Here is a 26,844-nt window from a genome sequence, read left to right as displayed (position 1 = left end):
TGGGGAGACCGGGGAGCTCGCAGCAGCAGGAAGCCCCCCCGGAGAAGGGCAGGGGGCCAGGAGATCTGGGGGCGTCCCTCCCTCCTGCTTCTCCAGCATCCTCTCTCTTCACCAAAGAAAGAAGTAACTTTATGGGCAAAGCAGTTAAAAGCGAGGTAGGCTAGGACCTGGAACCCTTGCCGAGGCGCCTGTACCTGGACAAACAAAATACAGAGAAGCTATAAGAGACTAAACACAAGCGCATGCACATGGGGCAAGCACAGCCGAGACACAGAGAGACCCAGCACCCAGCTGCCATTTCCAAGGTGCTGGGGGTGAAAGCAGCGTCCGTGCAGGACCCTTCCACGGAGCACCACCAAGTGGGGGGACCGCCTAATCCCCATGCCAGCTCCCCCAGACTCACCGCCGCCCCCCGGGAGGAGCCCCCATTGCTGCTCCTGCTCCCCCGGGCATACCGTCCCCTGCGACCCTCCTCAGGCCTCTGGTCAGTGCCTATTGATTAGAGTCCTAGAAGCCTGGTCGGCAACAAAAGTAGGCTAAAAAGAACCCTACTCATCAGCACCGCTCTCACGCAGTACTCAGAGTCCCAAACCCATCACAGAACAGAGGTTCTTGCCCTAAAGAGAAGATCAGGAAATGTAAGTTCCTTAAGGGGCTGCCTCTGATTCCCGGGTGCCCTTCTCCTGGACGCCACCCACACCAGCCTCTGGGGGAAGGTCTCCGATTGCAAAGGTGAACAGGTGGCTTCCTGCTTCCACTTCAGACTCAAAGAGCTCATACAGACTCTCCTGCTCTTATAAGGCAAAATGCTCAGCCCCTGTCACAAGCCCTATAACAGGAGCATGTGCCCCCAGGACCAGAAATAAATGGATCCTACTAGTTAGCCTTCCTGGAAAATCACATACTTTGTTCAACTATGCTGTCATGGCTCAGAACACCCTGTAACTATTCTTGGAACTGTCCTCAAAATCAGTTCATAAACTACCAATAAAACCCACGTCCTTGACTTGTAATCACACATTTTTGCCTGAAGTTTTAATAACCCAGCCTGATCACGCACTTGATTTCATAGACTTGAGTCCAAACATCTGTTGGAAATGCTGAAAAAGACATCCACAAAATGATCAAGTTTTTTTCCCAACCAAGTACCCGTAGTAACTGATTCCCCCTTCAGCATAGAGGCGAGTGGCCACCGCAGGCTGACCCTGCACTTGTTCCAGGATGGAAGCCACAGCTTCTGAAAAGGACTCCAGAAAGCGATATGGAGACAGGTGTGGTGGGAAAGTCCACACACACCTCGGCAAGGGGGGGCTTCTCCCTTAGACCCGCCGGGGGTCCGGGCTCGGGAGTAGGGGGGCCGGGCTCCTCCCTCTTAGAGACCCGCATGGGGAGGCGGGTTCCTCTCTTAGACCCACGGGGTCCACGCTGCTCCCCCTTAGACCCACGGGGGGCCGGGCTCATCCCTCTTAGACCCACGGGGGCTGGGCTACTCCCCATTAGACCCACGGGGGCCAGCCTCATCAATCTTAGACCCACAGGGGCCGGGCTGCTTCCCGCTAGACCCACAGGGGCCGGGCTGCTTCCCCCTAGACCCACAGGGGCCGGGCTCCTCCCCTAGACCCACGTGGGGCTGGGCTGCTCCTCCTTAGACCCACGGGGGCCGGGCTCCTCCCCTAGACCCATGGGGGGTAGGCTGCTTCTCCTTAGACCCAGGGTTGCTGGGCTCCTCCCCTAGACCCACAGGGGCCGGGCTGCTTCCCCCTAGACGCACGGGGGCCGGGCTGCTCCTCCTTAGACCCACGGGGGCCGGGCTGCTCCCCCTTAGACCCGTGGCCCGGAGCCGGGCCAGGTGAGGGGCGCGGGGCGCGGCGGGGCGCGGGGCAGCGCTCACGTGGTCAGCGTGTTGAGGCCGCAGGCCCGCAGCTTCAGGAGCCGGTCCCTCCAGTAGGCCCGGGGCACCCGGAAGTAGTGGACGGAGCCCCCGAAGATCCAGAAGGCCGAGTTCTCCAGCTTGAAGTTCTGGCCGTCGGCCCGCAGCCCCAGGTGCCGGCGCCGCCACAACGAGGCGCTGAGGCCACTCCAGTCCAGCCTGCGGGAGACGGGGCCTCAGAGCCGGCCGCCAGCCGGGCGCAGGGGTGTGGGTAGCTGGACCCCCGCCTCCGCCTCCAGCCCCCGGACACACGACGCGAGGCTCAGGGCCGCCAGCAGCGGCTGGCTCACACCCAGCCGGCGAGGAACAGGCAAGCCGGCCTTGAGCACGGGGCTGCGGGCAGAAGGGAGGTCGGGGTGCACGCGGGCAGGGCTCTAAGGGAGGAGGAGCTGCCCTTCGGTGCTGGCACCGAGAGGACTCGGGGGCGGACGTGGCTTCCTACAGTGGCCACCAGACACACATCAAAGCAGCAGCTACTTGACACGGTACCTCGGGGTCACCTCAAGGTCACAGTCCCCAGGCTGGCGGTGCAGATACCTGAGAGAGGGACCAGTTAGGAACAGCGTCTGCTCAGGGACCCAGCGTCTGCAGCTCACGTTCCTGAGGACGGGGTGTGGCCGAGGGGCGTCTGGCCGGGGAGCGCCCACCAGGGGCTGCCAGGAAGGTGAGTCCACAGAATGCGCCCCCAGGAGTCGGAGGGCTGGCGGGGCGGAGAGGGGGCCCTCACGCAACACAGAACCCCCACCCATCTCCCTTCCAGCCCGTCTCCCTTCCAGCCCGTCTCCGGGAGGACGGGAGTGGTCACTGTTGCCTTGGCCCTGCTTTGAAAAGGCCCCTACGTTCTCTGGTCTTTCCATTTATCTTCAGACAGAAGCTAAACTCAAACCCGGACTGAAAGAGGCACGTGGGAACCAGCCCTGGCTGAGGCAGTCTTGTCCGCCCGAGCCTCACCGGGCACCAGCGTGTGTAGAGGCCACCTCTCCCCCCACCTCCACGCCACGGGCTCAGTCTGACGGCCACAGAACAGGCAGTGTGGACGGGGCCACAGCCCGTGCTCCTCAGCTGTGCAGACCCAGCCAGTCCCACACCTGGTCCTCGCTGAGACTGGGACAGAAACTGAGATGCCTCCCCCGCAATGACAGTGACTGCATGTCTGCTGAAGCCAGACATAAGAGGCAGGGGCAGTCACTGTGGAGAACAGTCTGCAGGGTCCTTCGAAATCTAAAAGCAGAACTAGCGTATGATCCGGCAATCCCACTCCTGGGCGTATATCTGTAGTACCGTAATTCCTGACCAGCTGAGCCGCAAGGGAAGCCCAAGAACACTGGAGTGGGTAGCCTCTCCCTTCTCCAGGGGATCCTCCCAACCCAGGGATCGAACCAGGGTCTCCTGCACTGCAGGCGGATTTTTTACCAGCTAAGCTATCACGGAAGCCCGATAATTCAGAAAGACACATGCACCCCAATGTTCATTGCAGCATTATTTACAATAGCCAGGACATGGAAGCCACCGAGATGTCCATTGACAGATGAATGGATAAAGATGTGGTACAAAGGAATATTACTTAGCCACAAAAAGAACAAAATAATCCCGTTTGCAGCAGCACAGATGGACCTAGAGAGTTCATACTGAGTCAAGTAAATCAAAGACAAATATATGATATTGCTTATCATATATATTGCTTATATATTGCTCTACATTTAGAGCCTAAAAAGAGTGGTACAAATGAACTTTCAAAATAGAACTAAAATCATGAATGTTAAAAAACAAAAAAAACACAAAGTTATGGTCACTAGGGGATGGGGAAGGAATGCATTTGGAGACTGTGAAATGGCCATGTGTGGGTAACTGTAAACCTATCGGTGGCTTCCTTCTCCAAAAAGTCCCACGTTCCGAGTGACTTAAACCGAAATGTCAGAAATACAGTTCTCCCAAATGACCACCTGCATGGGGATGTGGAAACAAAAGCAGTATCTTTGAGAAGAGAGTCTGCACGTGAGCCCTGGCCCTCCCCTTGGTGGTGCCGTCACTGAGGGCTGGGGACCCTGGCTCCGTGGCACGGCCCTGCCCTGGCACCTGGGGCCACCGCCTGTCCTAAGTGCTCACGGGCGCTGCATGAGGGTCGGACACCAGGGAAGTGCGACGAAAGAGCCTGTGAGACAGGGCGGCCCTCAGGAGCCGCAAGGCATGCTGTCCTGTGAGGCACGCAGGGAAGGGCTTAACGAGACTTGTTGTTAAAGATGTATCTTACAAGCTACAAAAGCATCTTCTCACTGTTTGAAATCCATTCATTTTGACATGCTTTGCAAATAGAATAGCTTCAGTGTGTTTTCTGTGTCCCTGATATGAACCATCCCAATCTTTCCATTCTTTCCCATTTAGTTCAGCTGCTGCTGCTGCTGCTAAGTTGCTTCAGTCGTGTCCGACTCTGTGTGACCCCATAGACGGCAGCCCACCAGGCTCCCCCTTCCCTGGGATTCTCCAGGCAAGAACACTGGAGTGGGTTGCCATTTCCTTCTCCAATGCATGAAAGTGAAAACTGAAAGTGAAGTCACTCAGTCGTATCCGACTCTTAGCCACCTCATGGACTTCAGCCTAACAGGCTCCTCCATCCATGGGATTTTCCAGGCAAGGGGACTGGAGTGGGGTGCCATTGCCTTCTCCGTTTAATTCAGCATTTCACTATATTTAATGTGCTGGACGTTGTGCCAAGCCATCTTATTTCAATTGTCAATTTCATGGTGAAAGCACTGTCCACTGGGCTGCTGCCCGAAGCCAAGGGTCTGCAAACGCCAGACTCCACACCCCACCCCTGCTACTTTGTGCCTGCGTGCAGTATGCCAGCTGAAAATGGTTTTCACATTTGTAAATGGTTGAAAAAAAATCAAAAGAAGAGTACTTAGGGACATGAAACAGTTGTATTGAGCCTGGCATTTCGACATCCATGATTTCACTGATAACCCACCACCCATGTATGCACAGTCTGTGCTGCTGGGGGCTCAGCGACGTCACGATGGCAGACAGCAGGGTCCTCAAATCTGGACACACTCCACCTGGGCCTTGAAGGACCCTGCCCACCCACCCTGGAGTGTGAGCCCTGGCACAGCACAAGGAGGCCTGTGCGCTCCAGGGTCCCCACCAGGCCACCTCCCACCCCGCCTGGTTCCTGGGCCGCACCTGGCTCTACGCCAGCTCCTGCTGCTCGTGGGAGGCCTCCAGCTCACCCACAGCCGAGCGCGGTCTCCTTGTGTTCTGACCACATCTTCCCCAAAGAACACGCTCTGCCTTCCTTTATGCTACGTGGTGTGCAGGCTTCCATGGCCTTCAGTCTTACCTGACCGCTCCGCGCTCACCCAGGCGAGGACAGGCAGAGTTGCGTGCAGATTCTCTGCTTTGCAACAGTCACACTGATCACTGACTGTCCAGCAGTGCACGCACACACACACACAGAGACACATGGGCACACTCAACATTGACCGTCCAGTGGTGAACACACACACACAGAGACACACACACACACAGAGACACACAGAGACACACGGGCACACTGACAACTGGCCATCCAGCAGTGCACGCACACGCACAGACACACACACACACCACACACACACACAGACACACACACACAGACATACAGAGACACACGGGCACGCTGACCACTGACCGTCCAGTGGTGAACACACACACACACACAGAGACACACGGGCACACTCAACATTGACCGTCCAGTGGTGAACACACACACACAGAGACACACACACACACAGAGACACACACACACACAGAGACACACAGAGACACACGGGCACACTGACAACTGGCCATCCAGCAGTGCACACACACGCACAGACACACACACACACCACACACACACATAGACACACACACACACAGACATACAGAGACACACGGGCACGCTGACCACTGACCGTCCAGTGGTGAACACACACACACACACCATACACACAGGCACACTGATCACTGACCGTCCAGCGGTGAACACACAAATACACATACAAACACACACACACACACACACCACTGAGCCATCATTCCACCAGGAAGCAATCCCTGATCACTGGCCAGAACTTCAACAGAAAAGCTCCTGGGAGTTCTCCAAGTCACTGACATAACTTCTGTTCACAACCCCATCTCCCCAAAAGCTGTGAGGGCCTCCCCTACCCGGTAGGTGCAAGGGTGCAGGTGGGGTGGGAGATGGCTCTCTCTGTGACCCCCTGTCCCAACACAGTCCCGGCAGAAACACACACTCCATGGTCTTTGCCCCAGTGGATGACAAGCCATCGGGCACCTCTGCCTCCAGGAGTGCCCTTCCCCTGCAGGTACTACGCCTGGAGCTCGTTAGAAACGCAGACACGCAGGCCCTACAGGGACCTACTGAGTCCAAGTCTGCACTGTGACCATTCCCCGGGGTCGGCCTCAGAGCAGCCTGCAGCTTATCCTCTGATACACGTCTGCAGAGCTTCCTCCAGGGTGGGGCTTCTCCTTACCCGTCTCTCTAGATCCTGTGATTTTCTAGATTAAAAACACGTTCCTCTCGGTGCTCACCAAGAGGGGCGAAATCAACACTGAAACCAGGAAAGCTGGAGCTGCTGCGAAGGCCGCACACCAGAGAACCAGATGCTTGGAGGACTTTCTGGTAGGTAACTAACGAGTCCTCAATACACTAATAGGGATGCCTGCGCCAGGAAAACCAGGGTGATAAACGCTGGGTTTCTCCAAGGAGGACTTTCTGGTAGGTAACTAACGAGTCCTCAATACACTAATAATAGGGATGCCTGCACCAGGAAAACCAGGATAATAAATGCCGGGTTTCTCCAAGGAATTCACTCTGAGAGAACGAGGTGATACATGTCAGAGCCCCATAAACAACAATGTAAACAGTTATTAATACAGACGATGCTTATCAGCGCTGCTGCCTGTAACACTAATAACTACCTCTGGCTTCCCGAGCAGCTGCCGGGCCACGATCGAGAAAGGCACCAGGGCCTGTGGGAGGGCCTTCTGATGGAGGCCTGCGACCTCAGAGCCCGCCAACCCCAGGGAACCCCTACTTGCTGCTGCTTTCCCGTGAGCAGCTCACTCCTGATGAAACTTTAAAAAATATATATTTATTTATTTGGCTGCTCTGGGGCTTGGCAGTGACACACGGGACCTTCAGTCTTTAACGTGGCAGGCAGACGTTCAGTGGCCACATGAGGGATCCAGTTCCCTGACCAGGGTTAGAACCTGGGCCCTCTGCGCTGAGGGCACAGAGTCTCAGCCACCGGACCACCAGGGATGTGCCCTGATGACACTTTCCGCGGAGAACAGGGCCGCTGCCTGCCTTCCAGCGGGAGCTCCCATCTACACTCTTCTGAATTCTGGACACCTCTCTGTCGTAGGACGAGCAGGCTTTTGGTCCCAGAATGACCTGGGTGGCTGGCCTGGACCCTGACTGACGTGGCTACGGAGGGGCTCCTGGCAGAGGACATGGTGTCAGGCCGCCTGGCAGGCCTCCCCCGGGTGGGACCGGCTGGGGCAGGGGCCTGCTTGAGCCTCACCCCCCTGCAGCTCAAGGGCCTGAGACAGGGGGCAGGCTACCTGTCCCCGGACGGGTCACGCGTGCTGGCTGAGCGGAGGCATCAGGGGAAGCGGACTGGTGTGCAGTGCCTGGTGGGCCAGCTCTTCCTGTGAGATGAGCCCCGAAGTGCTCCCTGCTCTACAGACGACCTTCTTGAACCAGGCAGTGGGGATCGGTCTGAAATGTCCTGATGGAGGTTGGGTGGGCCCCGTGGGTGGGGCAGACACTGCACCAGCCTGGGGTTGAGCGGGGCTGGCAGGCCGCCCACGGGCACGGCCGCCTCCTCACCCTCTGTCCTCTGTACGCACATCCAGACCCGGATGGGCCGGTGCCCCACGCCCAGGCTCAGCAGAGACGACGCGGTCAGCACCGGGGCCTGTGGCCGGCAGGGCCAGGGAGGCTCACCCAGTGTTGGGCTGACAAGCGGACAAGCTGGCATGTGAGCTGGGAGCCTGCAGGAACTGCCTTCCCGCCCCCCAGAGCAGGAGTCCCGGCCGGCCCAGGCAGGAGAGAGTCCTGCTCCCCACATAACGCAAACCGGTGCCCAATTGGTGAGGTTCCACTGAGTCTGCGTCCAAGGCTTCACTCTAAAGATGCTGACCGTGAAAACACACCGCCCGTCCACATGGCCGCGCCTGAGGCCATCACCCAGACGGACACGATGAAGACATCTCACACTCGGGACTGAAATACACACTTCTCCTCCTCACTCTGAAGACAGACGTGGCTACACGCTCCTGAGGCCCAGTTTCATCAGCCACCCCGTCTCCAGAACCGCCCACCGGGGGCCTAGGGGTCTCACCAGGCTTCAGCTCTGTGCACGCCTCCCTCAGTCGGGGGGGCTGGGGGCCTGGGGAGGGATCCACCCGCTTCCCATTCCTGGTCAGCGCCTCTGACACCCGACCCTGGAAGAGTGCCTCCTGCATCAACCCGTGAGTCCTGAGAGCCGCAGCTCTGCCCCGGGTCTGGCCTGGCTTCGCAGACGCGCTCCTTGGCGTGTGCACCAGGCCTTGGCTCCTGCTTTGCCGGGAGAGGCGTTAACTGTTTCCAGAGTGCTGGGTCTTCAGTTCATCGGGCAGCATCCGCAGGCCTGTGCCCACTGCTCCTGGCACCCCTGCCCAGGCCAGGCCAGCAGCCCTATCTTAAAGCACACAGGAGTTCGTATGTGAACGAGCACCTACTCGAGGAGACCCCAAGACCCTGTCGTGCAGTTACACTCCTCCTTCGAAATCAACCACACACAGACAGCACGAAGTGATCGGACGTCATGGGACACTGTGCTTTCACTTTGGGGAACGTTCCCACCGGCAGCATCAACAGAGGAAGTGCCAAGAAGGGAAAGCTCTGTGAGCAAACCTCCAGGTGCCCCCATGACAAGACTCTGATCTCGGAGACTCGAGGAATCAAAGGATTGCACCAAACAAGTGCAACCTAAATAAATTGCTTTCAAAGTCCACCCCATGGGACTTGCCTTCTGAGACAGGCGAGAGCTGGGTTAGCTCTTAGAGGACACAGACTCAACACACATATCAGCCCAATTTGCCCCTCAGACCACAGAGCTCAGGCTGATCCAACAGAAAGAGAATCTGCTGTTTACTTACTTACTGTAAATGTCAATCAAGACTTAAAATGAGCCCCTCACATAGTCAGAGATTCTGGAACAGAAATATCGCCACAGACGTTCACTGCAGCCTGGTTTGCAGCTGTGGATGTCTTTCAGGAGGGGGCAGTTTAAATAACTGGACAGAGTGCCGCCTACATCCGTCTCCATACTCAGGGGGGACCCCTGAGTGTCACCGTGATGGGGGCCGCCTCTGGGCAGGGAGATGGGAGCCCAGGGACCTCATTTTCCCCTTTACTTTATTTGAAGACTTCATCCTTCTTCCTAGATGACCCAGTCACAAAATAACCTTTGCAAGAACAACCCAAGGTGCTCTTGAAAGAACAGCCCCACCAGCCATTGTGGGAGGCGAGGGCGGGAGCAGGGGGCACTAACCAAGGGTCTCCCGCAGACCCCTGTCGAGAAGCATCCACTATCTTACCACGAGCCTCTAAGAATCCACTGCCATTTCATCCAGGAGAGGCACCACATGAGGGGGACTCTCAACATGGCCTTTGACAGCCAGACCCATCGATTTAAGCAAACATAAAAGTGAGTGGTGAGCAGGCAGCAAGCCCCCGCTCCTGGGGGCTGGACAGGGCCCTGGTGCCCTCAGGCCCCACATGTCCCAAGAGGGTCTCTGAGACCTGGCATCTCCTGCCACTTCACCAGAAAAGCATTCCAGGTGACACGACAGGACTGGGGTCGCATCATGGAAATGAAGCATGTTTACTTCCCGAGCTCCTTCCAAGAGAAGAGGACTTCTTGGCTAGAGTCCTGATATTTGGGGGGTCAAGGCTCCGGAGGCCTCAGGGCTGGTCTCTGGGGCACCCCGGTACCCCGATCACAGACCCTCAGCGTCCATACACCTGCTGAGACCCCGGTCCCCCATAGACCTTCAGCATCCACGCACCTGCTGAGACCCCGGTCCCCCAATCACAGACCCTCAGCATCCACGCTCCTGCTGAGACCCCGGTCTCCCGATCACAGACCCTCAGCGTCCACACTCCTGCTGAGACCCCGGTCTCCCGATCACAGACCCTCAGCATCCACCCTCTCCTCCGGCACAAGGTCTCAGACACCTGCCCCCCCCGCCCGACAACGTGTGGCAGGGGTGACACTCCCCCGGGCTTAGAGCTTCGCTGCCAGAACACGAGAGCTGGAGCGTTCCAGCGGCAATGACTCGGGCCCCATGGAGAGCAGCGTCCGGAACAGATGAAGCCCATAAAACCCGTGACCGCACAGATGCCCAGAAGGACACGGTCCGGCACTCATGCCCTCAGAGGAAGGGACCAAAGAGAGCGGCCTGGTTCCGAGGCTGTGACCCGTGTCCCCGGGGCACCCGAGAAGTCCTTCTCCTCTCCCTCCCAGGGGAGGAGCGAGCTCCGGGAACCCAGACCCCAGCAGGATGGGGAGCAGCAAAGATGACCTCCCTCCGGAGGTGATGCAGGCGGCCCCCTGTGGCTCTGGCCCTGCCAGCTCTGCAGCTGACCTCTAGCTTAGAGAGATGCAGAGCTCCCGGGGGCGTTGCTCAGTGAGGCGCAGATATGAGGGAAGGTCCTGAATGGGAACCACGCCCTCATCACACCAGGCAGGCATTCTTGTGCTTGTGGAGAAGGGGAGGTTAGGAGCTGAGGTTCACCCAACATGTGCACCCTGGACTCCAAGTAGCACCCCAAGCAGAGAAAGTCAGCCAAGGCAGAGGGTTACACCTCCGTACGCTTGAGAGGATGCCAGCCAGTGTCTGAGGCCAAATGCAGCACATGAGCGTTCTTGGGGAGATGCGAGCACGGGGCGCGGGGGCACCAGGGAACTTCCGGGGCTGGTGGACAGCCGCTGTCGGGGCTGTGGTGGCCGCTCCACGATGGTGACTGTCAGAGCCCAGCAGACCCACCTGCTGCACGTGCGGCTGACTACACGACGGTTATACTGCCATCAGGGTGACTTTTTTAAGACCCATGTTCAAGCTAAAAACCAAAGGTTGAAATCTTCCTCAAAAGTCATCTCGGTCCTCTTATTTCTTGGGTACAATGTCAACAAACAGCAGTGACTGACCGCGAACCAATCCAGGGAAAAGTTTATGGGGGAAAAAAAGGCTGCAGCCAAGCAGCCCCTTCTCCCCGCCATGCCCACCTCTGACCCAGAGCTCCCCACTCTGCTGTCCGTCCCCGCGTGACCTCTGCTTTGGGGGCTGCGCCCACGTTCCCAACAACAGCTGGGAGAGGCCCCACTCGGCTGATGACCTGGCCACCGTGGCATCAGATGGGGGGGCAGCTGGCTCTGGCCTCCAGACGCAGGTCTCAGTGTCCAGCCCAAGTTGGACGGAAGGACCTGGGCGGAAGGCACCCGTGAGACACAGCCCAAAAGATGGCCAGGAGACACGTATTCCGGAGGACCTAAGAGGCAGCCCTAACCCAGCCTCAGCTGCTCCGGCCTCCGTCTCACCTGCTGAGAAAGAAGGCACAGCAGGAAAGCCGTGTCCTCCCTAAACGCGCCACGCCAGTGCCAGGGCAGGAGCTGCTGCCCTTTGTCCCCAGCTGCTCCACGGACCCGACCCTTCCTGCCGCCAGATGGGCACAAGTTCCCTTGCCCGAGAGAGCCCGGCTTCTTTACCTCCTCTCCCTCCAGACCCCAGCAAGCACCCGCCCCCTTCTCGCGCCTCCTCCTGGGGACTGTCAGGGGCACTGCCTGGCCCATCTCAAGCCCTTCGCAGCCACATCCCGCCACTGTGACCTGTCTGGGCCCCCCCGCAAGGGCCGCTGCCTCTCAGACCTCCAGCATCCAAGCACGTGCCCGTCCCACACGGCGGGCCTTTCTCCCTGGGGTGTGGTCTCCTGGATACCTGGGTGTCTGCGGGAGGCTCCTGCCGCCTCTGCCCGGAGGGATTGCTCCGGGGTTTGCGTCAGCCTGTGCCTCCAAGGGCCAGGACCAGCCCTTAAAGAGGAAGGGGAAGGATCAGAGACAAGATGGAAAAGTCTTGGGAGCAGCTGGGGAAACGAGACGCCCTCAAGTTCTCCAAGCCCCAGAAAAGCATTTCCTTCTCCTAAACAATCCTGACACCCTCGTTGTCTCCGAAACAAAGGTGACACCTCAGACTTGGAAAGGTGCAAAGGGAATGAGTTCTCTCCCTCCCAAACATCGCCGTCTCCCAGAGTAAGTCCAGAGAAGTGACAAGGACACAGAAAGCAGCGACAGACGAGGGTGGCGTGCCTGCGGCAGGCCCACTGGCTCAGCCTTCAACTTTAGCACCAGTGTCCCTGCCTGACTTCCCGCAGCCCTGGTCGTTTTGAATACGGAAAGTTCCAGGCACCGACCTGAGAGATAGGGTCACAGCTGTAAAATTCTAGGCTCAGGCACGCGCACAGGTGGTGGGTAAAGCATTCTGTCCCCAAACGCACCCCCAGATAACATGTTATAAGGGAATGGGGAATGGGAAGGGGTGAGCTGGTGCTGGTGGGCGAGGGGAAGACGCATCCCGAGAACGGAGCAACCGGAGCTCGGAGGACCGCGGGACAGAGACCTGGGGCCCGCGCTCGGCCGGTCAAATGGACCGTACGGAGCTGGAGCTCTGACCTCGCAGCAGGTTTTGCAGGAAATGTGGGGACTTCAGGAAAAAGCAGGAGGATCGGGGGCGCGCACGCTGGGCACCTCAGAGAGGGGTCTGACGGCCAGTTCTGCGCGGACCCCCTGCGCAGGAGGGCGGGGAGCCCCGGCTGGGCGCAGACGCCGGGGCCGGGCGTGCAGCGCCTGGGCGCCGGGGACGCAGAGGGACCGGGCGCCGGCGCTCCGGTCGGACGGGGCCGGGGGGCCGCCCCGTGGGGACTGCCCTCGGGGGCTCCGGGCCGGCTCCGGGCTCGGGCGCAGGTGCGCGGGACGCGGCGTCAGCTCACCTGCGGAGCACCGGGAGGCACGCGATCAGCAGCAGCGCGCCGAGCAGGAGGCTCGGCCTCCGCCGCGCGCCCCACTTGGGCATGGCTTGTTCGCTGAGCGGGACCCACCGGCGTCGGAGTCCGAACCCGACCCGGAGGCTCGGCGGGGGCGGGGCCGCGCGCCGGTCGCCGAGGCAACAAGCCGCCGCGCTCCGGGCCCGCCGGTGCTCATTGGCTGCAACATGAGGCCCCGCCCCCGAGGCGGCACCGAGGGGCGGGGCCGCGGGGCGGGGCGGGGCCTCGGGCGGGGCGAGGCCTCGGGGGCGGGGCCGCGGGCGGGGCCGCGGGGCGGGGCCTCGGGGCGGGGCGAGGCCTCGGGGGCGGGGCCGCGGGGCGGGGCCGCGGGGCAAGGCGGGGCCTCGGGGCGGGGCGGGCCTCGCGGAGAGCGGCGGGGGCGCCGGGCGGTTTCCGGTCCTCCGCCCCCGCGCCCGGCCCTACGAGGCGCTCTGAGTGGCAGATACTTTGCGGCTGGAGACGTGCAAACAGGAGCTGACCGCCTGGGCGCGCGCTGCGCAGTCCTTGCACACTTGAACACGTGGGTAAAGTCATCCCCGGCGCGCTGAACAGGCGAGCAGGTGCGACAGGTGCTTCCCAAGCCAACGCAGTATGTTAAAGCAGTTCAAATGCTGAAGAGAAAGTTTTTTAAATAGTGACTTATCATGTGAAAGTGAAAGTCGCTCAGTCGTGTCCGACTCTTTGTGACCCCATGGACTATACAGTCCATGGAATTCTCCAAACAAGAATACTGGAGTGAGTAGCCGTTCCCTTCCCCAGGGGACCTTCCCAATCCAGGGATCGAACCGAGGTCGCAGGCGGATTCTTCACCAGCTGAGCCACCAGGGAAGCCCAAATTGGGAAAGGAGTACCTCAAGGCTGTATATTGTCACCCTGCTTATTTAACGCATATGCAGAGTACATCATGCGAAATGCTGGGCTGGAGGAAGCACAAGCTGGAATCAAGGCTGCAGGGAGAAATATCAATAACCTCAGATATGCAGATGACACTACCCTTACGGCAGAAAACAAAGAACTAAGGAGCCTCTTGAAAGTTCAGTTCAGTTCAGTCGCTCAGTCGTGTCCGACTCTCCGCGACTCCATGAACCGCAGCACGCCAGGCCTCCCTGTCCATCACCAACTCCCGGCGTTCACCCAAACCCATGTCCATCGAGTCGGTGATGCCATCCAACCATCTCATCCTCTGTCGTCCCCTTCTCCTCCAGCCCTCAATCTTTCCCAGCATCAGGGTCTTTTCAGATGAGTCAGCTCTCCGCATCAGGTGGCCAAAGTATTGGGGTTTCAGCTTCAGCATCAGTCCTTCCAATGAATATTCAGTACTGATTTCCTTTAGGATAGACTGGCTGGATCTGGTTGCAGTCCAAGGCACTCTCAAGAGTCTTCTCCAACACCACAGTTCAAAAGCATAAATTCTTCGGCACTCAGCTTTCTTTATAGTCCAACTCTCACATCCATACATGACCACTGGAAAAACCATAACCTTGACTAGACAGACCTTTGTTGGCAAAGTAATGTCTCTGCTTTGTAATGTGTTGTCTAGGTTGGTCATAACTTTCCTTCCAAGGAGCAAGCGTCTTCTAATTTCATGGCTGCAATCACCATCCGCAGTGATTTTGGAGCCCAGAAGAATAAAGTCAGCCACTGTTTCCCCATCTGTTTGCCATGAAGTGATGGGACCGGATGCCATGATCTTAGTTTTCTGAATGTGGAGCTTTAAGTCAACTTTTTCACTCTCCTCTTTCACTTTCATCAAGAGGCTCTTTAGTTCTTCTTCACTTTCTGCCATAAGGGTGGTGTCATCTGCATATCTGAGGTTATTGATATTTCTCCCAGCAATCTTGATTCCAGCTTGTGCTTCTTCCAGCCCAGCGTTCCTCGTGATGTACTCTGCATATAAGTTAAATAAGCAGGGTAACAATATACAGCCTTGACGTACTCCTTTTCCTATTTGGAACCAGTCTGTTGTTCCATGTCCAGTTCTAACTGTTGCTTCCTGACCTGCATACAGGTTTCTCAAGAGGCAGATCAGGTGGTCTGGTAGTCCCATCTCTTTCAGAATTTTCCACAGTTTATTGTGATCCGCACAGTCAAAGGCTTTGGCATAGTCAAGAAAGCAGAAATAGGTGTTTTTCTGGAACTCTCTTGCTTTTTCGATGATCCAGCAGAAAGTGAAAGAGGAGAGTGAAAAAGTTGGCTTAAAACTCAATATTCAGAAAACAAAGATATTGGCATCCGGTCCCATCTCTTCATGGCAAATAGATAGGGAAACATTGGAAACAGTGAGAGACTTTATTTTGGGGGGTTCCAAAATCACTGCAGATGGTGACTTCAGCCATGAAATTAAAAGACATTTAAATTAAAGAAATTAAAATTAAATAAAAGACAAATTTAAAAAATTAGAAGAAATTAAAATTGCTCCTTGGAAGAAACCTAGACAGCATATTACAAAGCAGAGACATTACTTTGCCAACAAAGGTCCGTCTAGTCAAAGCTATGGTTTTTACACTAGTTATGAATGGATGTGAAAGTTGGACTATAAAGAAAGCTGAGCACCGAAGAATTAATGCTTTAAACTGTGGTGTTGGAGAAGACTCTTGAGAGTCCCTTGGAATGCAAGGAGATCCAACGAGTCCATTCTAAAGGAGATCAGTCCTGAATATTTGTTGGAAGGACTGATGCTGAAGCTGAAACTCCAATACTTTTGCCACCTGATGTGAAGAACTGACTCATTGGAAAAGACCCTGATGCTGGGAAAGATTGAAGGTGGGAGGAGAAGGGGACGGCAGAGGATGAGATGGTTGGATGGCATCACCGACTCGATGGACATGAGTCTGAGTGAACTCCGGGAGTTGGTGATGGACAGGGAGGCCTGGCGTGCTGCAGTCCATGGGGTCGCAGAGTCAGACACACTGAACGACTGAACTGATCATGTGAAAAGCTACAACGTTGTAGATTTTCTTTAGACAATGTGTCTGGCACACATATGAACAGCGTGGGGACAGGTGCGAAGGGCTGCCCGAAATACTCTCTGCCTTTCGGCCCACAAGTCCTGTTCTGGTCCTCACTCCTGCCGCTTTCAACTTCCTAATTTTAAAAAAGTCCAGATAAACCTCACGTTTAAGGAAAAGATGAATAAAAGTCTTATTTTGGCACAGAATTATGTCACAAAGGAAGTTGTATGATATTTGGGCAAATTTATGCTTTCTAGCAATCACAAACCCGACTCATCCCAAGAACAAAATTCAGAGTTTACTGAAAGAAAATATGAAACATGTCTAGGGAGGCTGATGTTTTCCACAGCATCAGAGTTTCTAGAAAATACATGCAGAGGCACACACACCACTGCGTGTTTTAAGACTGTGCTGCACTTGTACACGGCTCTGGGCTTGGAACGCTGCTAAGAACACGATGAGGTTTCACTTCTGGAAAAAGACAAGCTGCATTTACTTTGAAGAGTTTTTTTCCAGCATTAAGCAAATGTTTCTCAGCTATAGAAAGTTAAACCCAGGAGAGACAGAAAGGAATGAACAAACAGGAAAGCGAAAGACCCGGTGCGGTGGGAGGGGGCGGCTGGGGCTGACCCAGGGCCGGAGCCACCCTTGAGTCTCCAGGGCGCAGTCTCTCCCCCGAGCGCACTCCCCGAAACCAGTATCTTCTGTCCACTTTGTTAAAGACATAAAGTTGTCTGACAGGTGCTCAGGCTGTGATAGAAACGTGTTGGTGTAATTGGAATGAGAGGCGGCCCAGGAGACCGATGGGGAAGGCGTCACAGGTGAGGCCGATTTCCACCTGTGCAGGTGCTTCCCAGACACACCCTCCACGTGCCCTGGTTCCTGGTGATGTTGCTGAGCAGCAAATAGCACGGTCCTCGGGGCTTCCCTGCTGGTCCAGTGGCGAGAAATCCACCAGGTCTGATCCCTGGTCAGGGAGCTAGATCGCACAAGCAGCAACTAAAATTTGGCAGAGCCAAATAAACAAATGTATGTTTTAAGTGAGCTAGGATTCACACAAATTATTACAAAAGTAATAAATGAATAAACAGCACAGTCCACTAAACACCAGGGTATCCTTAAACTATTTAAACAGTACCAGATTCTTTTTTTTTTTTTTTCAGATATTAAACTTGTCAACATGGGCTACAAAAACCTGAAGTCCTTAGCCCAGCCCTGTGTCCTTTGTTTTTATTTATGGGGGGAAATGTGAATAACTCAGTGCTACAGAAGAAGTCCTTACCCCTTAATCTGCTGAGAACTACAGACCTGTAGACACGCCCTACTCCTGGACTAAGAACATTTACTTCCTCAGGATTAGTGATACCAGGACCGTACTCCAGACGTGTTTGCTGAGGAGCCGAGACTTTGGGTTTTTAAAAGAGTATCAAGAGGTGCCTTCAAGATACTCCTTTGAAGAATGCTTGATTGCTCTTGACACTGAGCAGAGCATGAAATTCTCACATCACTGGGCAGGGAGGCTACAGTTCAGTGACCCGGCCAATGGTTCTGTAAGCAGTGGTGTGTGGGCAGATCGTACCTAATACCCGCAATGGTAACTGCACAGGCCTACTTCCCCACGGCGGGTGTGCAGAAAACAGAACAGAACAAGTGTTCCTTAAAGAACAAGGTCCTGCTGATCTCCCCTCCCAGGGCTCTCCCGCTGCCCCCATGGAGACAGGGGTGGGTGGAAGCGAGGAGAGGGCGAGGAGCTCCGTTTGCACGTCAGGCTGCCAGAGTCTGGAGCCAAGCAACCGTGCGCGCGTGGGAGCGCGGGGGACCTCCCGGGAGTAAGTGAGCGTCATCTCAGCCCTGGATGAAAGAGCGCGGAAAACCGCTGTCCACGAGGGGTATACTTTACACCTGTGGCTGATTCATGCTGCTGTTTGGCAGAAACCAGCACAATTCGGTAAAGCAATAAGCCTTCGAATAAAAAATAAATTAAAAAAAGAAGAAGAAAATCCTTGTCCTTGGAAAGCGAGAAAGGAAAATGGGTCCAAGTTGGGACAGTCAGTCAAGGCTTCCCCAGAAAGGCACATCCGGGGCGCTGGGGGGCCTGTGTGTTTGCCGGGGCTGCACAGGCTCCAGCGCTGGCCTGGGCGGTTCCCAAAGGCCGCTTTGCAGCTCTGCTTCTGGGCGACTGAAAAGCATGATCTGACTCAACAGTGTCCGTTCATCCAGACAGGATCGCCGGCGTTTGGGTTCGCTGTGTGCGGAGCACTGTTTCGGGTGCTGCGGAGGCTTCAGTGGCCCCTCTCTTGGAGACGTCTGCCCCGGCTGAGGAAGCGGAACAGCAAAAAAGCACAATCAAATCAGTCCCTTGTGTTCAAGGCGACACCGACCCTGGGCTCTTTAATCCGCGGGAATGGGCCAGAGGCCAGAGGAGGGGTCAGGGGAGCCCACAGGGGCCCCTGCTGCAACTCGGGGAGCCAGAGCAGTAAAAGGGGGCTCCTCCCTGGGGGGCTGGTCCAGGGTGGGCCCGGGCGTGGGGAGCAGGCATTTCCACCTTGGTAGTGCTGTGTGCAGGGACCCCGCTTTCACGCCCAGCACCTCAGAAGTGGCAGCTGGATTGTGGCCTTTCTGTATCTCGGGGATGATTTGCTCCAGCCGCCTGTGGTCATGTTTTGTGCTGCACCCACAGTTCCTTTGTATCTGTCGCTTCAGATGCGGGTCCAGGTGCAAACATTCCGTGTCCCAGCCTGTCTCCAAGGCAGTGAATTCCACAGCATAAAGGAAGTGGACGAGAGAAGCGGGTGTCGGGGGTGCTGTGTACAGAGGAGGCCTCACCAAGAGGGCATCGCCGAGCAAAGCCCTGAGTGGTCACCTGCGTACGGGGTTGAGGGGGGGTGGCCAAGCAGATAGGGCCCCGGGGGGCGATGCCTGGGGGTCCAGGCCTGCAGGGAGGTCGGGAAGGGGGCTGGCCTGCAGGGAGGAGGCCAGGGGAAGCAGGACCCTGTCAGGCAGGCCTTCCAGAGCAGAGCTCTGACTCAGGGAATCAGGGAGCCAGGACAGGCCCTGGGGCTGGCGTCCACTGTGTTCCCAAAGGTCATCTGGATGCCAGGAGTGGGCAGCAGTCCAAGAAAGGGGACTGACCGGAGGCTACTGCAGACGCCCGTGTGTTAAGACAAGTGGCAGCCTGGCATGGGGAGGACTCTTCGATTCCTGGATCGTTCGTGGGATGAGAAAAATAAGGATTCGAGAGTGACTCCGTCACGCTAGGCCTGAGAAAGAGGAGGAACCAGGGTTGCCATCCCTGGGATGGAGGGGCCTGGGAGTGTCAGCCTGTCCAGAGGCCCAGAAGCCCAGCTTGGGCAGGCTGGTTTGACCCGCGGAGGGTTTGGTCCACCGTGGGCCCTGGCCACTGTGATGCAGGGAGGTGTGGAGGGGCTGAGGCAGCGGAACGGGCTAGGGAGGAAGAGGGGCCTCGGGGGGAAGCAGACAAGCCTCCTTCAGGGATATCTGCTGGAAAGAGGAATAGAGAAACGGGAAAGCAGCTGTGGCTCACGACGCTGAGTCACGGATACTGCCCAGTTTTCATCTCCATTTCAGGTGGGAGAAGGAAAGCACAGCACTGGACATGGATATGCGATCATGATCCAAGAGATGGAAAGCAGCGAAGCAGAGTGGACGTGGCGCATCTCTGCAGCCGTGTCCTGGGGGCGTCGTGGGTGGGCTGGCCAGGGAAGGTGGGCTCGGGTGAGCAGACAGGGCCATGCACGGCAGCATGCCCGCCTGGTGACAGAGTGATCGCAGATACAAGCCGTGTGAGCTGCCAGCGGGAGCAGCAGCCGCGCCCTCGGAGTCTGTCCTGAGTTTCTGAACATTCGCTTTCAAACGCAGGTGTGCGTGTGGGAGACGCCACAGTGGAGCACTAAAACTGCATTCAGTTGAAGTAAAATAAAGCAATGGTTAAAGATTACTATGAAAACTATCAATATCATCTATGAAAACAATTATTAAAAACGTTCATACACTTCTATCCTCCTGGACTATGGCTCAGAGGGTAAAAGCATCTGCTTGCAATGAGGGAGACGGGGGTTCGATCCCTGGGTCGGGAAGATCCCCTGGAGAAGGAAATGGCAACCCACTCCGGTACTCTTGCCTGGAAAATTCCATGGATGGAGGAACCTCACAGGTTACAGTCCATGGGGTCACAAAGAGTCGGACACGACTGAGCAACTTGAGTTTCCCCTTTGATATACCTAAGCACGTCAGGAAATAAGCTGACAGCTGACAGGAATATTAAGAGAGTGCAGCAGCTTTGCAAGTGTGGGAAGATTATGGCATCCTTTTGAACCGAGAAGAGATATATGAAATAGATATATCTAAAAGATAGCTTTTAAATATAAATTACATAGACATTAGGTACTCATAAAATGTGAAATTTTAAGGTATTGCTAAGAATTAAGGTATATTTTTAAAGATGTTTAATCACAATTTTTAATCACGGTTGGATTGTTTGTGTTTACTGTCCCTAACATTACACAACAAGCTCTTCATAAACTGGAGTTAAGTATTTAATTTCATTTTAGCCATGCGTCTTCGGAGACAAGTTCTTCGTTGGAATTCTTGCCATTTTACATGAAGCTGGGAGGAACTCTGATGAGGGGGAGGAGCTCCCGGATGATGTGCAGGTGCCTCTGTCAGGAACTGCGTTTGATCCAGAAGAAATGAGCACACGGAGTCGTGAGTGCTGAAGCAGCAGCAGGCACCTGTCCTCCCACTGGACAGACTCAGACGCACGCGGTTCCGTGTCGCTTGAGAGTTTCTCGCAGTCGGAGCTTTGTCCTTGCTGCTGCTCAGTCACTCAGCTGAGTCTGACTCCTCGTGACCCCACGGACTGCAGCACGCCCAGCCTCCCTGCCCATCACCAACTCCCGGACCTCGCTCAGACTCATACCCACCGAGTCGGTGACGCCATCCAGCCACCTCATCCTCTGTCGTCCCCTTCTCCTCCCGCCTTCAATCTTTCCCAGCATCAGGGTCTTTTCCAGTGAGTCCGCTCTTTGCATCAGGTGGACAAAGAGTTGGGGTTTCAGCTTCAGCATCCATCCTCCAAATGAACATTCAGGGTTGATGTCACTTAGCAGTGACTGGTTTGACCTTTGAGTTTATGGAGGTTAAATTAGAGGTTTTTCAAAGAGCTCTCATCTTGCTTCTCGGTCGTTTTTCAGCAGCCGAAGGACTCTGACACCTGCCCAGACTGTGACTCTCAGACGCCAAGTTCCCTCTACTAAACAAAACATACATTCAGGAAACCTTTTCCCTCAGTTTATATTCTGCTACATACCAGTCAGCGATGTTACAAAATATTACTTTGTATCTCAGATATCTGTATATACAAAACACTTTCTCAAAGTTCAACAGTGTGTTAGACAATAATGGATGTAGCTATCTTCTTTATTTTGGTGCCATGAGAGCTTTTACACCACACTCTGCAGATAACAGGAGCAACAGAGGAGGACGTGCAAACGGTGAATGGGCTCGTCGCTTGACCCCGCTGAGGAAGGAACACGGCTTGAGGGGGGTAGCTGTCCTGACATGACACGCTTATAACAGGTTACTTGCGATTCTCAGAATATACCAAGACTGAGGGACCCTCAGTTGCGTCCCTCCCCTGAAATGCTTCACGTCCTTTACAGCTGGCAGACATGTGGTCAGATTGCCCCGGACGCCTTACTGAGCCGGTGCCCTGTGTTGGATGCTGAAAACACACTGGTGGATGAGACATATCTGCCTCCATTCCGGCACCACTGGGGTTCTGGAAGGAAACGGGCCCTTACGTCTTTTCTTCCTCCCAGTTTTATTGAGACAGAATTGACATCAGCATGGTATACATTCAAGGTGTGCACCACGTCACGAAACAATCACAGTAAGTTTAGTAAACCTCCATCACCTCATTTAGATACACAATGTAAACAACAGAAAATAATTAGAGCAGAGATAGGAAAGCAAAAGAAGACTGAATCAAAGGCAACAGTCGCCAAAAAAGACACCTTGAGCCTGTTTTTCCATCTGGGCATAGGTCTCAGGTTTAGAAATGATGCGCACATCGTATCTAAGGTATAATGCTTTCTTGTGATCTGATGGTGCCGATTTCTGGTTTTCCCCACAGACTCCATGGATCTGAGTCTAAGGCCCCAGAGAATAAGGTCCTTTGCAGGAGCTGTGTGGTTCATGGTAGAATTCTCCTTTGTCGAGACAGCCGTTCCCAACAGTGGAGTGGAAGGCAGTCTCACTTGCTCCGCTTGCCACACAGGATGGTTCCTTCTTCCCTCTGGACACCAGATCACTTGCTAAACTTCTGGAAACCTCTGCCCAACATGATGAAGTGATAAGTCTGTTTCTGGTGTGCTGCTTTGAGTTCAAGCCAGGTGCTGTACTTTGATTATAAGCAGAATTGGTCCTCCACATCCACATCCACATCCACATCCATGGTTCAACCAACCGAGAATCGAAACCTATGTGGGAAAACAATTCCAGAAAGTTCCCAAGAGCAAAAGTTAAATTTACCACGGGCCAGTAACTGCTGACTTAGCATTTTCATTGCATTGGGTATTACAGGTAATCCAGAGAGGGTTTAAAGTGCGGTAGGGAAGGATGTGTGTGGGTCACATGCAGATGGTCAGCTCACCGTGTTTTGTAAGGTACGTGGGCACCGTCGGGGGTCCTGGAATCAGTCCCCTCAGACAAGGAGGGAGGGCTGTGAGGGACTGACCCCAGTGCTGCCATTTGAGAGAGCTGGTTGCAGGGCTTCTCTCACCGATTTCTGTCCTCAACCAGTAAGAGCTTTGACCACATACAGACGGCTCAGGAGTCGTAAGACAGATGCCAGGCGCTGTTGTCACATGCGTGTCACAACCAACAATCACACTGTTGTCCCTTCTCTGATTGGATGACCCAACAGACCACCCGGGAGACACACACACTGGAGGGAAAAGCCTGAAGACATCGCTCACTGCCCCTGCACCCCCGCAACTACACACACACACACACATACACACACATACGCACACACACAAATGTATACACACACACAAATGCATGCACACACACAGATACACCCATGCATGCACACACACACAAATGCATGCACACGCACACATGCACACGCACAGATACACACACATACACAAACACATGCATACACACACACAAATGCACACACACACATGCACACGTACACACATACCAGGAGTCTGCAGACAGAACATACAACATACCCTCTCTTTGGCCAAAGACAGTTCCCTTTCTCCCAGCTGAGTATGGAGAGGCAGAAATAAAATGCATTTATTTTATTTATATCTGCTCCAAAAGCACTTTGAGCATCTAACTGGCAAATCCATCACTGAAGATCTTGGAGACTTTTTAAAGGCTGAAATCAGCATCACATGAATTTACTATAATAAACATAATGATTTCCCTATTGACTTTTCGGATATTTTCAATTCCTGCTACTGTGGGCGATGCTGTGTGACGTCCTGGATGTACTGTTTGGCCTGAACGCACACCGGGGATGGACTCGGGCAGTGGAGAAGGCTGTCGGGACCCAGTCCCCCCCACCTGCGGACGTCTGTGCTGTAGATGACTGAGCCGCTCTTCTCCTTCTCGAACACAACGATCTGGAGAGACAGGCAGGGCGGCGGAAGAAAGGGTGAGCCCCATGCAGGATGAACAGGCCTGGGGTGAGGGCTGGTCTGAGCCACAAAGCGGGGCTGGGGCCACCCACCTCATTGGCGCCAGGCTGGAGCCAGGAGCCAGGCAGGTAAAGCGCTTCCTGAGGCCCAATATTCCAGTACCGCCCAAGGTTACGTCCATTGATGAACACACACCCGTGATTCCAGCCCTACAAGGGAAGCAGGCTGGAGAACTGGGAACAGAGTCACTGCGCGGCGCAGGTGAGGCTCCCGGGCATGGAGCGCGGACGGGAGTCCAGGGGGCACAGAGACCGTGCCGCCCAGGGGGCAGCCCGAGACTCCCAACCTGTGACAGGCAGTGCTGTCTGTTTTCAAACAGCAGGGCTTCTGCTTCCAGAAACAAGGAGGAGGTACTAGGGGTGAACACCGCTGTTGATAACAACCGTAAAAGCTACGCGGCTTTAAAAATCACTTGTGATCCAAGGATAATTCGAGGACTGACGCCCGGGGGACGACGGGGAAACAGTGGGAACGAGAGGCACCGCTCACCCAGGAAGAGGAGGCGGGAAGCGGAGCGGAGCTCTCACACCTCACACATACCCAGGTCTCACCCGGAAAAACTGGGTGTCAGGGACCCTCATTAACTAGTCTGCTCTCTGCATTGGGACCTGCTAGGGGAGGTGCACACTGGGAGCGGTGTTGACAATGTTTCATTTTCTATCTCAATGGTAATTTATGGTATTCACTATTGTGACAATTTATTGATTGTGATAACTGTGATAATTTATTGATCTGTACATTCATATTTTGTGCTTTATGTTATGCAGGTATTTACAAATAGAAGATACACTGCTGCTGCTGCTGCTGCTGCTAAGTCACTTCAGTCGTGTCCGACTCTGTGTGACCCCATAGACGGAAGCCCACCAGGCTCCCCCGTCCCTGGGATTCTCCAGGCAACAACACTGGAGTGGGTTGCCATTTCCTTCTCCAATGTGTGAAAGTGAAAAGTGAAAGTGAAGTCGCTCAGTCAAGTCCGACCCTTAGTGACCCCATGGACTGCAGCCTGCCAGGCTCCTCCATCCATGGGATTTTCTAGGCAAGAGTACTGGAGTGGCTTGCCATTGCCTTCTCCGAAAGATACACTAGGTAAACAATAATCTCCCAGGAAAGGAGGGAAGTTGGAGAATACACTTTATGGAACAATCTCATTAGTGTAAAGGGGTGACATGTGCGTGTCCAGGCACAGCTGCTCATGAACCCACACGTGCAGCCGTTGGCCGCGCCTAATTCTGGGAAGCAGAGAGGAGGTGGGTGGGGGGGAGCCCACACCCTGTGCTGTCTGCATATTATTATTATGGGATCTTTTCCACTGGCTTTGATGTATTATTTCTTAAACAATAAAAAGTCAGGAGAACGGAAACCTGCTGGAAACCTTGGTTGAAGCGAGGAAGGGAAAGAACGCGGGGCCTCCCTTCCAGACTCCGCGAGGACAGGCATGCGTAGAGGGGAGCCCACTCACGGGCAGCTGGAGGAAGGTGTCCTGCGGAGAGGAGCCAGCCGTCAGCGTGCCCAGGTGGAAGGCAGGGCTTGAGGAGGGGTCCCCGAGAGGCCTCCAGGGTGCAGAGCGGAGCCTGCAGGGCCACACGTGAGGGGCAGGAAAGCCTTTCCAAGTGCCAAGGTCCACGCTGACCCCAGGCCCCCACAGGACGGGCTGACCCCTGACCTCCCCACAGGATGGGCTGACCCGGGCCCCTCCACAGGACATGCTGACCCCTGACCTCCCCCACAGGACATGTTGACCCCGGGCCTCTCCCACAGGATAGGGGTTTTGTATCAGGGGCTCTGCTGGAATCAGGATCCTCAATAACACTGAGCACCTCACTCTGGGGCCATGAATCTTGGCCCCTCATCTGCAAAGGGAGGAATTGGAGACCTCGAGCTCCCTGGTCTCCAAGGTTAGGCCAGACCCAGGGCCAGGGTCAGGGTCAGGGTTAGCATTAGGGTTAGAGTTAGGGTTTAGGGTCAGGGTCAGGTTTAGGGTTAGAGGTAGGGTCAGGGCCCGGGTCACGGTCACAGTCACTGTCAGAGTTAGGTTTAGAGTCAGTGTCAGGGTCAGAGTTAGTGTTAGGGTTAGGGTCAGAGTTAGGGTTAGAAGGAACATACTTCTTGAAGAATCTCATTTTCAGTTCCAGAGGATAGATGGTGAACCAGTTCAGGGGAATTTTATCCAGAGTAACAGGTCCGATCAATCCTGCAGGGGGAGGGAGCAGAGGTAAGATGGCTGGGACACTCTCCAGTGTCCAAGCACAGACTCACAGCCCGGAGTCATCGGTGACTGGGGCTCGGCCTGGGGGTGGGCACGGACTGGTCTGAACTGTGTGACTGAGGGTCTCCAAACCACCAGGAAAGCATCCCACCCAGGCCCTGAACTTCCCCTGGAGTTCCCCAGAGGGGCAGGGTCCCACGGCAGAGAGCCAGGACGCCCCCACCCAGCGGTGGGGGTCAACAGGACGCGGGGCGGGGGGGGCGGCGGACAGGCGCCGCTGGTCCCCACACCCAGGGGTCCACCTCTGCTGGGGCTCAGTCTTTCCTCCAACCCCACCCTCAACCTTTGGGTCCAAGTCACGAGGCAGGGAGGGCATGGCTGTTACCAGAGCCCACCTTTCCGCTGATTTTGAATTTTCCATGAAAAATTGACTCGTCCTTGATTCTCCACCAGGATCCTTAGAAGCTGACACTCCTGCTTGGGACAGACCAGTTCATGGGGATACATGGCCATGGAAGGCTTTTCCTCTGAAGCCCAGTCTTCTCAGAGTCCCAGATGGAAGAAAAGCGAAGGGGAGAAGCTGAGGGCCCCCCAAGGACCCTGAGTGCTTCTGCTCCAAAGGGTCCTGCCTGGTCCACCCTCGCAGAGGCCTGGGGCTCAGTGGCAGTGTGAGAGAGCCGGCCAGGGGCTTGGCAGGAAACGTCCACCCTTACCCAAGTGCAGAAGCTGAAGCCCAGGACACATCAGGGCCAGGGGGATGCACACAGATTCGCAGCCCTAGCCCTTCTGCCAGGAACCTGAGAGGCCCATCGCCCCACGGCCCCACGGCAGATGGGAGACAGGAGGGTCTGCCTCAGGAACAGCACATCTGCACTGGAGGCCCGAGTCTAGGGCAG

The 26,844-nt window shown here is 55.5% G+C and overlaps 2 protein-coding genes across 2 annotated transcripts in view; both read right to left on the bottom strand.

Annotated features, from left to right (window-relative positions):
• LOC129554215 (beta-galactosidase-1-like protein 2) overlaps positions 1-13,099 on the bottom strand; it is a 36,040-nt gene extending 22,941 nt beyond the window's left edge. The window contains exons 1-2 of the mRNA XM_055422820.2: positions 13,002-13,099; positions 1,892-2,089 (exon numbers count right to left, since the gene is read on the bottom strand). Of these exons, the coding sequence (XP_055278795.2) occupies positions 1,892-2,089; positions 13,002-13,084 (281 nt within the window). The 5' untranslated portion in view covers positions 13,085-13,099. The remainder of the gene's footprint in view (positions 1-1,891; positions 2,090-13,001) is intronic.
• A 10,226-nt stretch (positions 13,100-23,325) lies between these two features.
• GLB1L3 (galactosidase beta 1 like 3) overlaps positions 23,326-26,844 on the bottom strand; it is a 28,491-nt gene continuing 24,972 nt past the window's right edge. The window contains exons 15-19 of the mRNA XM_055422473.2: positions 26,344-26,422; positions 25,846-25,933; positions 25,202-25,313; positions 23,775-23,891; positions 23,326-23,667 (exon numbers count right to left, since the gene is read on the bottom strand). Coding sequence (XP_055278448.2) covers positions 23,500-23,667; positions 23,775-23,891; positions 25,202-25,313; positions 25,846-25,933; positions 26,344-26,422 — 564 coding nt within the window. The 3' untranslated portion in view covers positions 23,326-23,499. The remainder of the gene's footprint in view (positions 23,668-23,774; positions 23,892-25,201; positions 25,314-25,845; positions 25,934-26,343; positions 26,423-26,844) is intronic.

This window comes from Moschus berezovskii, chromosome 14 (genome assembly GCF_049115385.1).
Source record: "Moschus berezovskii isolate FMDL1 chromosome 14, NW_MosBer_1.0, whole genome shotgun sequence".
Taxonomy (NCBI): Eukaryota; Metazoa; Chordata; class Mammalia; order Artiodactyla; family Moschidae; genus Moschus; species Moschus berezovskii.
This window is presented reverse-complemented; position numbering and strand designations above follow the sequence as displayed.